Raw genomic sequence first — 13,970 nt, 5'->3', positions numbered from 1 at the left:
TTGGCTGTAACTGTAAAATTGTCTTGGTAAAAGAGGAACCGTTTCTTGGTGTCTCGGCAAGAAAGAGGAACAAGACAAGAACTGAAAGGTAGACAGGAAGGGCTAGCCATGAAAATAGAAGATGATTTTCTAGGTGAAAAGTCATGATGATGTTGATCTGATCTATGTATAAAATGTATCTGTGACGCATGAAGGGGCGTCAGTAAACAAACCCTGATGTTATAAAATAATTGTTTGTGCTTTAGTAAGTTGAAGATCAATTGCTGTGTTCAGTGATCTTCCCACATGTGAATTAAAATCTTCGTTTGACTTCACCCGGCCGGACCAGTGTGGTTATTTTTCGATCACCTCTTGTACCCTTTCTCAATTCTTGAATCTTAACAGTCTCTAATTCACTGAGCCTGGTGTCCAAAGGTACAAACAAACTCCCGTTTGACACACTGAGCAGCAAGATGCCAGTGAGACAAATAAGAATACATGCTAGTTTAAGATTGTGTTAGTTTTTAGTAATATATAACAATGAATAATTATTATCATTTTAAGTGGCAACTAATTCGACATACACCATACTTTGGATGAGAGTGTATGGATTGTACAGTATAATGCACTTGATAATTCATCCATACAAGATATAAGAGTCACTGAGCCTGAAAGATCTTCAGCAGATGCTATTCAGTCTGCATAAAAACTCTATACTGCTTCCATCAGTGTGCTTTTGCACATTTATAGAAAATACACATTATGTATTTGTACGCATGTGGTTTGTATGTACAAACCATGATTTGAACTTCATATTCAAAGAACTTCCTGGAATTTCAAAAAAGAATTACATTGCCTGTAAAGTTGTCAAAAATTATATTGTTTTTTAACAATGACTAATGCCTAAAGATAAAGGGTGATAAGGGTATAAATACAACAGGACCCTAGATGAACATTACATATTAGGCTCCCGTTGTGTAGTCACCTTTTTGACAGCCTGATCTACTTATCTGGCCTTAGAAACCACAACATTGAAAATAGTTCATTTATGCCTGAGGTGTGCTCAGTGTCAGTGCAGCCTAGGCAGGACTGTGTTATGTGATTACCAGTCTGTTATGTGATAATTGGCATATTAGAATAAGGTTACATAAAGGTTTGCACACAGTGTTGCCAACTCCTCAGTAAGGAAAATCGCTATCGGCTGTCCTAAAAGTCGCTAGAAGTCGCCAAATGACGTCATCGCCTAATTTGCATAATTGGTCATGCTAATGGAATTGTAACCTACGCTGTTGGAGAGAGAAATAACATCGTGGAAGAGACATAAAGTGAGTAAAAAACGTCCTAAATGCAGTTTGAATTTATTTAGAACTACAAATTAAATTTCTTTTCGCAATTATTGTTTTTTAATGTCACAATTCCAACCCTGTTCCTTTATCCAGGCCTGGACCGGCAAAAGTGACCCGAAATTGGCACTCTGGTGGAGTTACTTTGTGTGTGTGTGTTTATAAGTAGTTTTAAACCTTGTGATCCACAAAACAGCATAACAGTAAAGGAAGACCTGACTGCTGGGGGAGGACTGTCCTCCGCCTGTGAGCGCTTTGGCACGGGTGAGGTGCCCACGGTAGCACCGCTGCTTGTTGAGAGTAAGAGCGATACGCGTTTTCACGTCAAAAAGTCGTCATAAATAAGTCTCCAATAATACCAGAAAAAGTCGCCAGATTTTTCGCTAGTCGCTTTATAGAAAAAAAGTCGCTAAGGGGTCTGAAAACTCGCTAAATATTGCGACAAAGTCGCTAAGTTGGCAACACTGTTTGCACAAAGGTCATGTTGTTGATAGCACACTTCGAAGACAGCATTTGCAATGTTCTAACTATTATTATAGCATCCATACTTTATGGTTAGAGCTATATTCTTACCCTGGAACTTTCATCCTGGGAACGCTGGTATCGCTTCCAGCGGCAACCATAGATCCCAGTGACAAAGGAGACAAAGACTTGCTTCTCATAGACCTGTAAGGGTTGGTGCTTCACCATGCTCCTTCAGCCTTAACGTGACACCAGTCTGTTAACATCCCACACAGGACTGGGAACCTGAAGAAGAATAAGAACTGTTACTAAACAAAACAAGCCTTCGAACATTAGCTCAGACTTCACATATGTAATTACCCTTTTCAGCAACATGCCGTGTCATGTCATGTCGCTGAGGTATATTTTCACAAAACAACAAGAAGATGTTGACAGCCCTGCACCCTGTTTGGAGTCACAACACCTGTGAGAGACCGTCAATACACCAGTCAATAGTAAGCCTTGTCTCAAACAGCCATAATAATATGGTGCATGAATTACAGTTGCTGAGTCAGTCTTTACACATGTGAGGATTTATGGTTGTTTAAGAGTGGCAAATAGAACTGAGAAGGCTGGTACCACATGTCTGTGTGGTATAGTCTGAGCCCTTGAACATCTGTAAAAAAAAGAGTCAGAAGGAGACAGCGTGTTGCACTCAACTCACGTCTGGTTCAGAGAACATCTTTCTGCTTTGGTGCTAGCTAAAAATGCTGCCATAGAAAGCACTGTTTTTTAAGGCTCTCGAGGAGTTGGTCTCTTTGTCGCATTTTTCCGGGATTTTTTAATTAGATTTTTCAGATGGTTTCTCCATGGAATAACCTCCATTTACTATAATGAATCAGGTAACCTAAGGTGTGTCAATTCTATCTATAATTAAACCTGGTTCCTGGGAATAGGTTTATGTTCTAAGCATGTGATCTTAGGCCCTTTAGGTTTATAAAACACCTAACATTGGTGCTCTAGAGAATGAAATGTCTTCAGATGGTTTGTCACAGCAGAGAGAAAGAAAAATATAAATTTTCCCAGGAGAGCAATAAGTGGTTGTGAAGCAGTACCGGTAAGTCTTTTTTGTAACGATAAAGAGGTAAGTGCTTAAATCTAATAACAAAGTCTCCAAGTGAGCAACTATAAAGTGAATATCTGACGCCCAAACCTTCAAACCAAATACTCACTAAATATCCAAATAATACAGGATTTGGGTCCTAAATGACCCCATTCTTCAAAAGGTGTACAGCCCAATGGATAGGGTCATTCTCCTGCTTTATAAAACAACGAATTCAGTCATTTCAGTCTTAGAAAAGATTCCTAGAAAGTGCGACTGTAGAGCAGAGCCCTCTGCATTCATCAGCTTTATCAGTGGCCTCGCAAAAGACTTACAAGATTCTGACACTGACTATAAATCTCAAGCCAGATGTCCCACTGATAACTGATTAACGATAACAAGGGGCTAATGTGGCTAACTGGTAATTGCTAATAGTGGAACAGCTAATGGTGACATGTGCGCTGGTCAGGTCAAAATATATAATTTAACTCCTTAATACTTCGATGTATCTGAATATGGAGCTTCACAGACCTTTTTGTAGTCCTCCTAAGTGTTGCTCAGTGTTATGAATGCAGTTTTATGCTGTTTTTGTCACGGTCCGGGGCAGCGGCCGTGTGGAGAGTGGAAGGAGAACTCAAAACGCAGCACTTATTCAGGTGTGAGGGTGATTTATTGATAATATCAAATATAAAGTGGGGATGGTAAAACAGAACTAAGGATGAACTAACTGGGAGAAACTACACAAAGAAATAGCAAACCTGAGCATGAAGGGAGAACAGCAGGGAGAGCACGCAGGGGATTACACCAGGTATGAACACAGACGACGCGACGAGGAACAGAGGCAAACACACACTATAAGTACACAGAGAGACACTGGGAAATCACACACAGGTGGGAGACACAGCTGGACCTGATTAACCTGACGAGACAGGGGAACACTAACACCAGGGACCAATAGAGGGAGCACAAACCCAAAACCCAGTATCTAAAATCCCAAAACACAAACCATCCCAAAACAGCCCATGAATAATAAAGAGAATAATAACAATAAGGGACACAAACACAAAGTCACTCAGTCATGGGAAGGCAACGGCGGCCGCTCAGGCGAAGGCGGTCCGGGGGCCGGCCGTGCGGAAGGCAACGGCGGCCGCTCAGGCGATGGCGGTCCGGGGGCCGGCCGTGCGGAAGGCAACGGCGGCCGCTCAGGCGATGATGCAGACACGAAGGCCAGTCAGGCGATGATGCAGACACGAAGGCTGGACCAGACGAAGATGCAGACACGAAGGCTGGACCAGACGAGGATGCAGACACGAAGGCTGGACCAGACGAGGGTGAAGCCGGGCCGGGCGAGGCTGAAGCAGAAGCTGAAGCTGGGCCAGGCGAGGATGAAGCTGAAGCTGGACCAGGCGAGGATGAAGTTGGACCAGGCGAGGCTGAAGCCGGGCCGGGCGAGGCTGAAGCAGAAGCTGAAGCTGGGCCAGGCGAGGATGAAGCTGAAGCTGGACCAGGCGAAGCTGAAGAGGACGCTGAAGCGGAGGCTGGACCAGGCGCTGCGGGTGAAGATGAGGATGCTGTGGCCGAGGATGCGGGCACGAAGGCTGGACCAGACGAGGATGAAGCCGGACCAGGCAGGGACGAAGCCGGACCAGGACCGGGCGAGACTGAAGCTGGACCAGACGAGGATGCAGACACGAAGGCTGGACCAGACGAGGCTGAAGCCGGACCGGGCGAGGATGAAGCTGTAGCTGAAGCTGGGCCGGGCGAAGCTGTAGCTGAAGCTGGGCCAGAATCAGGCGAGGATGAAGCTGAGGATGAAACCGGGCCAGGCGTGGATGAGGCCGGGTCAGGCGTGGATGAGGCCGGGCCAGGCGTGGATGAGGCCGGGCCAGGCGAGGATGAAGCCGGGCCAGGCGAGGATGAAGCTGCAGCTGGACCAGGCGAGGATGAAGCCGGGCCAGGCGAGGATGAAACTGAAGCTGGACCAGGCGAGGATGAAGCCGGGCCAGGTGAGGATGAAACTGAAGCTGGACCAGGCGAGGATGAAGCCGGGCCAGGTGAGGATGCGTCCTCAGGCTGAGGTGTGGCCGTAGCAGGCGGTAGCACTGCCGGTGGTGGTACTGCAGGAGGCGGGGCTGCAGTCACAGGTGGAGAAGCAGCCACAGGTGGAGAAGCAGCCACAGGTGGAGAAGCAGGAGGCTGGACGGGCTCCTCGGGCCCCCCAGCAGGCGAAGCAGGAGGCTGGACGGGCTCCTCGGGCCCCCCAGCAGGCGAAACAGGAGGCTGGACAGGCTCCTCGGGCCCCCCAGCAGGCGAAACAGGAGGCTGGACAGGCTCCTCGGGCCCCCCAGCAGGCGAAACAGGAGGCTGGACGGGCTCCTCGGGCCCCCCAGCAGGCAAAGCAGGAGGCTGGACGGGCTCCTCGGGCCCCCCAGCAGGCAAAGCAGGAAGCTGGACGGGCTCCTCGGGCCCCCCAGCAGGCGAAACAGGAGGCTGGACAGGCTCCTCGGGCCCCCCAGCAGGCAAAGCAGGAGGCTGGACGGGCTCCTCGGGCCCCCCAGCAGGCGAAGCAGGAGGCCGGACCGGGTCCTTGGGCCCCCCAGCGAAAACAGCCGCAGAACCAGCGGGCACGTGGGCCTCCGGCACACACGAAACAAAACCAGTAGGCACGTGGGCCTCCGGCACACACGAAACAAAACCAGTAGGCACGTGGGCCTCTGGCGCACGTACGGAGGGCTGCAGCTGCGCAGAGCACTGACCCTGCTCAGGCAGTGACAGCCCGGTGCAGTTCACAGCCGGCATCTTGGCCTCCAGGGGTCCAGAGTAAGCTGAGGGCAGTAACCCAGCCTCTGGGGAAGCCCCGGAGTGAGTAACAGTCACTAATGTTGCCAGCTGTTGAGGAACAGGTCCGTAGCGAAACAGTTTGTCTCCCTGCCCAGAAACAGCGGTGGAAAAACAGTGCGAAAATTGTGGCTCAGCCATTACCGGAACTGTGGGCTGTAGCGATGCTAGCGGTGGTGGTGGCTGAGTGGCTAACCGGAGCGGCGGCAGAACGGGTAATTGAGCCCTTAGGGAGGCTAACGGTTGAGCCACAGACCTGAGAGCTTGTGGCCGGACACAGAACTGAGCCGGAGAATGGTGATAAAGTCCTGGCTCAGAAGGAGCGGCAGAGAAAAAGTCTCTCGGTTTTACAGAGGGTTTGTAGACGCCCACTTGCGAAGGATCCGTTACCACGAAGGTAGGCAAGCTATCTACACTGTCTCTCATCCCGCTCTGAATAGCCCCAGAAAACAGAGTCCAGGAATCTGGGGAAGCCAGAACATGTCGCTCGCTCACCGCCTCAGGCTGCTCGAAAGTAAAAGCAGACGGGGGGTGAAGTCCGAGGTCCAAAAGGAGGAACTCCCGCTCCCACGAACAAAGCGAGCCCAGAAGCCATGGGAGACCGGTCACCAGACGCTGTAGCCGCCTCTCTATAGCGCGCTGGGACGTGCCACCCGGGTTTTCCAGCCACCGGTCGATGAGCTCCTGTGTGGCATCGATGAGATTTTCCCGTAGCTCCCTGGACGGGTTAAGCGCTGCTGGGTCCATGTTGTGGTCGCGTCGTACTGTCACGGTCCGGGGCAGCGGCCGTGTGGAGAGTGGAAGGAGGACTCAAAACGCAGCACTTATTCAGGTGTGAGGGTGATTTATTGATAATATCAAATATAAAGTGGGGATGGTAAAACAGAACTAAGGATGAACTAACTGGGAGAAACTACACAAAGAAATAGCAAACCTGAGCATGAAGGGAGAACAGCAGGGAGAGCACGCAGGGGATTACACCAGGTATGAACACAGACGACGCGACGAGGAACAGAGGCAAACACACACTATAAGTACACAGAGAGACACTGGGAAATCACACACAGGTGGGAGACACAGCTGGACCTGATTAACCTGACGAGACAGGGGAACACTAACACCAGGGACCAATAGAGGGAGCACAAACCCAAAACCCAGTATCTAAAATCCCAAAACACAAACCATCCCAAAACAGCCCATGAATAATAAAGAGAATAATAACAATAAGGGACACAAACACAAAGTCACTCAGTCATGGCCGCAGGACCATGACAGTTTTAGTAATCAGTTGATTTCAACATAGATTTTTTTAGAAGACTACTTTCAAACAAGTCATACTTTTTTATTGTACTTTTGACAGCCACCAAAAAGCTTTGGGCATAATTCTGCCAGGTTAATTAACCAGTCTTCTTGGCAGAATTGGTAGAGTTCATTTAACTGGGGTTCCTGGGATGGAACTAAGTTTTAAACACAGTCCTCTTTTTAACAGAGTTTAAGTGGCTTTAGGAAGAATCCAGAATCTTAATGTTAGCCGTCTTTATCTATTTCAAAACTAGTTTTGAAGTGTGTTTGGGATCATTGTCCCAAACGCAGTTGTGTCTAAGTGTGTGCATTTTGTCTGTCTCCTCTGTAGAAAGCACCAGTACCACTAGCAAGAAAACAGTCCCAGATTATACTGATGCTTCTTTCGTGGTTGGCACACATAGCAACGTAAAACTCAGAGTTCACAGTGGACAGTTACACTGGTGTTCAGACAGTTTCCGGTCCATTGCATGCATAAACTAATTGCTTCTCATCTGAGGAGATGGTTTGGGTCTTTTTCCAGGCCTTAGCAAAGCTATGGCACATCTGAATGTCTTGCACTTATGTATAATTGTCTGTCTGATGGAGCCATTATTTAGAAATGGCTCTGTCAGACCTTCCAAACTTGTGTAGATCTTCACTGAGTTTCTTGGACTTTCCCTTTGCTCTGAGTATTGGTCAGTTCAATAAGTTCAAAAGACCAAAACCAATTCTTTTTATGATGACAAAGAGCATTAACTACTATTAACCAGTAGGTTAATAGGCGTTGTGGAGAAATTAAGAGATTAGATTAGAGATTATATTATAGATTCATGCTTTACAGTCATTCCAGGAAAGAGCTGTTCAACAAAGCCGCAAATTACCATGACATTCATGTCCATGATGAGTCTGTGTAAACTTCTCAGCAACTGTATGTGGAGCTGGAGCCAGCATAATACCCCCCCCCCCCCCCCCCATTAAACTATACTTGTTGAGTAATGAAAGTGTCTTACGCTAAGGACTGTGAGCTGTGTATTCAGGGCTTCTCAGTGTTTAAGTGTGAATATTTGTCTACCATTTACTGCTAATTTAAAACTATAAACAGTATTTAAAGAGGAAATTGTTCACATATCTCTGTCCTTTTATTGCTGCCTGGCTATTACATGGAAACTCCCAGGCCTGAAGAAGGCTTGCGCTGGCAGATTTCCAGCATTCATAATCTCACCCTGTCCTCAGACAAGGGCCAACTGGAGCTGAAATCACAGTGGGCTTATTCCAGCCAGGTTAGCCTATTGTCTGTCTGCGTCACCGTGGTGCTATCATCACAGAGCTGTGGTCATTATGAAGTAAACTAAGGACGGCCTACATCGGTCAGATTCTGGGTGCAGTTTCTCAGTGAGTTCACCCTCCTTTAGAGAGAAAATATTTCCTCATAGTTTTGGACACCATTCAGACACCTCTCACAGTTATCAGGAATATGGGGGAAAATTATATAATAATTTGTAACTGACGTTCAAAAATTTTCCATAACTCCTTGCATTTTATTTATGGTTTAGGGTTTCCACCCATGATGGCTTGGACCTCTGAGGGTTGAAGGACAGAATTACTATACTTTCTCTTCTCATATTCACCCACATACTGTATGTGACATAGGTATAAACGGGGCATAAGGAAATAAAACTTTGCTGGCAAGAAGTGGTGCCTCAGTACGTGCGCTAAAAGGGAAAACTGTTTCTGACACAAGCAGCAGTGATGTGGGAACAGAAAACTAAGCCACGGTGAAAGCAACAAAAACTGCACATCTTCTAATGTCCACTTACAGCTCAGTTATTCAATACTGCTTTTTTTTTTTTTCTTTTTTACAGCTGTCTCCACTAATTCAAGTCACCGCGCTGGGCCTCTCTACTTAGTTTGTGGTGTTGGTGCCATTTGGAACATTTTTAATGTAATTATATAACAAATAATATATCAAAGGGGTTCACTTTGGAAAAGTTAAGTAACCAAAAGTAGTGATTAGTCTGTTACTTATCACTAATTAGCAGGTACCTTCATCTTATGAATTCAGGTCACGAGCCGTTTGTGATAACTCAGCCCTCCAACATCTTTTTTTTTAAATTATCAAATAAAAAGAAAAAGAAAAGCTGATAACACCGAGGCTTCAAAATCTGTAATAAAAAAACGTCCCATGTCACAGTCCAACGTTTATAAAGAGTCTATGGGCTGATGTCTGGCTTAAAGCACTGTGGTCTGATATTTCTGACCAAGCTAATCATTGCAAAGAACAAATGCCATGCTCAGCAGAACAAAAGATATCCTAACAGAGCTCCAACAAAAGGTAGAGTCGGTGCAACCAAAGTAAAGTAGCCTGATGACAGACAGAATTGTGAGCATATCACATGCAGTTCACTCTGACACTGCATACGTGGAAACACATTTTCACTCGATTTAAAACAGAGACCAACACTGATGAGCAGCCTCACCTGAATTCTGCTATTACTCTGTTTTCAGGGGTGTTTCACCGTTTGCTTTGACACTTATTGGACAGACTTTTTATTTTATATTTTATGTATTTATCTATTCATCTATTTTTTTTAAACCTAAAAATTGCTGTTTTGTGACACGACACAAGATAAAAGCAGTAATCTCAATAGATATGAAACGTTCAAAGGTCTGGAGCCAGGCAACAGGTAACGTAGTCCCGCAATAATGACTTTAACCATCGTTCAAGGGGAAACAAAAGACAGCTTTGAATACTCCTTCAGTTAAATGTTTGCAGTGAAAGTTTGACTAAAGTTTGAGTAAAAACAGTGTGAACAAGCACACAACAACAGTCCTGACTAGTAAATGTAAATTCTGATGAAACTGCATTGACTCACTACTAGTTATTTTCACTAGTTAAATGATAATTAGGAGTGCAGTGTGGTTTATGACATTGTCTATAGAAAATGGGCTGTAATGAGTCATCAGTATTAGCTCATTACAGCAGCTGCATCCTGCTGATACTTACAGCAGCAGGTGCTGTGCTGCTGGACTCGCTGGTCTAATATGTTATTAAATATTAATGAAACTTCTCTTGTTTCTTTTAACTTCTGTTACATATTACTGTGTGTCACAGTGTGTCCATTGTTTCAGGACAGCACAAGCCTGGAAACGTCTCATTTTAAATCTGTAATGCACCCGGGTCCTTCTATCATCAGCTCTCCTTCTCGCCAGCCTTTCAGATGGCTTTGGGCGAATTTTCTCCCATGCACATTCCCTTCACCTGAGAGGACTTTACTCCTCTCTTTGCTTTGTTGCCAGCTTCTAGAAGTAGCTTGGTTACTTTCTGGAAGCCTGTGAGGCCACAGGTTGTCTGTTGAGTTGGACACATGCGCTCATTGAATAACAATACAATAATCCACTAAATCTCAATCCACCAACTGCCACAGAGCCACTACCATATCTGCCTATTATTAGCCCTTTATCTCGGTCACTGTTTCCTTTTTTTAAGCTTCCATTCTTCACTCCTTCATGAAATTTATATATGCATTCATTAATAATACTCTAATCTTTCAGTGGGTTTTGCCCAAAATAGAATTTCCATTAGTGTCACATACATGTTATGCACTCAAAAGGAGGAGGAGTGGGGCAAGGGCTAGAAACAAAGCCTCTCTGGTAACCAGTGAGCTCTGATCATCAGGTGATCAGAAAAAACATCTTTTAGAGTGAGATCTAGTTCTCCTATCCAAGCAGCACCTGCTAGTCTCACGAGGCAGTCTTTAATTTGTTAAATGTGATTTAAATGTGACAAATAACAGAGGTAATGCTGCAGGATGGCCAGGATACACCGACAGATAAAAACTGATGGTCAGATATGTCTTCCACTCACATTTGGAAGCACAAAGAGAAAGAAACAGGTGCAATTAAAGTTTATGAAGTTCGATAGATGATGATGTTGTAACTTTAAAGCTTCACTTGGGAAAAATTAGCTTAACAGTTTTGTAATTTACAGTCTCACAACATTTACTAAACCTGGTCCAATGGCTTTCAAGAATTCAATTCAATTCAGTATGTAGCCCCAAATCACAACAACAGTCGCCTCACATTCTAAAGTCGCCTTATATTCGAAGGTAAAGACAGCACAACAACACAATTCAATGTTTCATACCTAATTCAATGTCAGTTAGACATGAATCTATTATTTTCACTGTTTATTAATCTGACATTCAGATCATTTAATCATTTTGTCCATGAAAGTCTTTAAAAGGCTATAATACTTCCAGTTCTATTAAAGTAATGCGCCATAACTGGGACGCTGGGCTCAGCATTCAAAGAAAGAAAGTAATTATTCAGTTATCCAAATAGTTTGAAAGTATTCACCTGTGGACTTCTGGCTCTAGCCTGTCAATTCATTACAGTTTACTCGATTAATATCACGCACAGACTGTATGTTCATCTTTAGCTGCCTCATCTGCCATTTATCTGTGCCTATGTCGAAATTACACGAAATTAACATAAGCATGTATTGGAAAAATAGATTATTTGTGGGGGGCAAACGGGACAGATCACTCAATTTAGTGTCACCAACTGATCGCACAACAGAAACAAAGCGATGCAAGTGACAGTTCTGAGGAGCAGTCACTTGGCTTACACGACAATAATCCCATAAAGCGCACAAACACTCACCTCGTCTTCACTACAGGCTGTTTTTCACTGGCACTGCTGGAAAAGTCTCAGTCCCTCTGTTAGTTAGTCAGTATTTCCATGGATGCTGACATAACGCCGTCTCTTCGCAGTTTATGGATCCACACAAGACTTTCAGGTTACTTTGAGTGGCAGTGTGAGAGACGCAGCGGCATCAGTGTGTTTTATATCCGGACAAGAGAGCTAATGGAGAAAGGAGAGGGGAAAAAACAACCCTTGTAATAAATGGAAGGCTTGCCTCTGCTTGGATACAGATGCACCTACATTAGCGTTCATAGCAGAGTGAATACTAACTGTAATCCCTGTGACACTCGTGGGCGGAACTGTGGCCCACACTGCAAGAAACATCCTGTCTCCGCAGTTTTTACACCTGACCAATGCACGGCAGCACCTGTTGAAATGTGGGGTATTTCTTGCAGTGGGGTAACTTCTCTCTCTCTGTCGGGTAAGTGGACCTGAGCAGCACTTTCACTCTGAGTGGGTCTGGAGATCCCGGTCAGTGGATCCCAGTGAGAAATTTGCTGCACATTTTTGGGCAACTGATAGCCCAAAATGCTAATGCTAAAAGCCAAATGTGCTGGATATAAAAATCCTCTTATCTGAACAACAATTAGGTCCATAATCTGTTGGACAAAGTTTTACAGTGTCTGTAGTTTTCCCTCTGTGGATTTTAAATGAAACAATCAAGATGCGAATAAAGTTCAGGTTTTCGGTTTTAATTCAAGGGGGTTTACTGAAATAATACCTTATATGTAATATAAATATATAGTGTATGTCTTATATATAAAACACCTTTGGAATTTACATTTTACAAATGAAATAAATCTGAGATTTTTAAATCCACAGTAATGAATTTAATTTTTTATTTCTCTCAAAATTTAAACTGAAAACTATCCAAATAGTCCTTCGTTCCAAGCTGAGAAGGCTTCAGATTGAGTTTTCTTTTAGTGCAGACTTTCCATAAATATGACAAGAAATACTTTGTAATGATGCAAAAATCAAACTATGTAAAAATATTCTCTTCAATAATTTCAGAGGACTTTAAGACTACAAGCTTTAGGATTATTGTTCACAATGTGTGGCTACAAATGTGCATCTTTACTTCTTCTCTGCACACAAAAACAAAGCAAAATGTAACACATTAGAATTTGCTGAGGGCAGAGGGAGATGCAGAAGGGGACGACAAGGTATCTTGAATCAACCAAGATGCACACATTTGGTTACTGGGAGAGATCATCGGACAAAGAGGAAAAATGTGACAGGAATTATCTCACATTTCTCAGGGAGTTGAGGGACATTTGCACATTTAAAGTGTGGGTGGAGATCTCAGGAAAGGAGGCTCAAGATAAGAGCTCATAGTGAGAGAAATGACTTAATTAAACCTCTGCAGGGGAGGGTTCTGAGGTTGCCAAGGAGGGAAGCGTGACATCAGGCTCATGGAAATGTCCACGTTTCCTGGAATTTACCAGACAACAGGGTCAGGGTCGGGCGGCCGCCAGATCTCAGGCTCAAAGGATGACATGCAGGTGCAGAAGTAGGGAGTCATAATCATTCTTGTAATTGTACCATTTTTCCCCATCCCTGCTATTTTACCATTTGTAAAATTCCTGCTAAGACTGACTGTAAAACACACTGATAAAATGAGTTATCAGCAAAAACTAGAAAGTAACACGACATTTGCATCTGCATTACATTTCTCACATCATTCAGTTCCTTTTAAAGCCTTTTGTAAGTTTAAGTGTTCAGAAAAAGCTCTCAGCATAAAGAGACGCATGGAATGAAACACACCAGTACTCCTCTCTCCATTCTCCTTTCAGACTGTTCAAGCAATTGAAACGATTGTTGTAATATGAACATAATTATGTACACGGCCACAGAGGACTATGGCAGCAGTGCCTTACCTAAACACCTGGCAAAGCGGGAGAGGAGATGAGTAAAGTCTTGTAAGAGATCTGGCTATTCCAGGCCCAGCAGTCAGAGATTAACCCTTGGCTTTGGATAATTACATAAGATCCCTTTAATCCTTGGCAATTTAGCAGTGGCAATGAAGGTACCTCAGCTAGAACTTCTTTGCACATGAAATGCACGCTCAGGTGCAGCGTTTTTAACCAAATGTTGAGGACGACAAGAACTTTATTGGAATGTGAACAAATGCCATGAGAGGGATTTTGTAAAGCCTGATATTTGTGATGCTTAAAACACACACATGAACACACACAAAAGAAAACCTACTACACGTTTTTGTGTATAGAAATGAATTAACAAAACTGTGCTGAGTAAGTGGTTGTAGTGGCAGTGACAGC

General features: G+C 44.4%; 1 protein-coding gene across 4 annotated transcripts in view; it reads right to left on the bottom strand.

Moving 5' to 3' along the window:
* Nucleotides 1–11,968, bottom strand: part of gdpd5a (glycerophosphodiester phosphodiesterase domain containing 5a) — a 43,180-nt gene extending 31,212 nt beyond the window's left edge. For all 4 annotated transcript variants that reach the window (XM_085288222.1, XM_085288224.1, XM_085288223.1 and 1 more), the window contains exons 1-2: nucleotides 11,650–11,968; nucleotides 1,896–2,069 (exon numbers count right to left, since the gene is read on the bottom strand). In XM_085288222.1, the coding sequence (XP_085144348.1) occupies nucleotides 1,896–2,012 (117 nt within the window). In that variant the 5' untranslated portion in view covers nucleotides 2,013–2,069; nucleotides 11,650–11,968. The remainder of the gene's footprint in view (nucleotides 1–1,895; nucleotides 2,070–11,649) is intronic.
* Nucleotides 11,969–13,970: the final 2,002 nt, after the last annotated feature.

The sequence above is a fragment of the Mchenga conophoros genome, linkage group LG10 (assembly GCF_057382185.1).
Source record: "Mchenga conophoros isolate Kocher_MC1m ecotype Shallow Benthic linkage group LG10, M_conophoros_male_GT1.1, whole genome shotgun sequence".
NCBI lineage: Eukaryota > Metazoa > Chordata > Actinopteri > Cichliformes > Cichlidae > Mchenga > Mchenga conophoros.
Note: the sequence above shows the minus strand (reverse complement) of the source record. Positions and strands in the feature narration are given on the sequence as shown.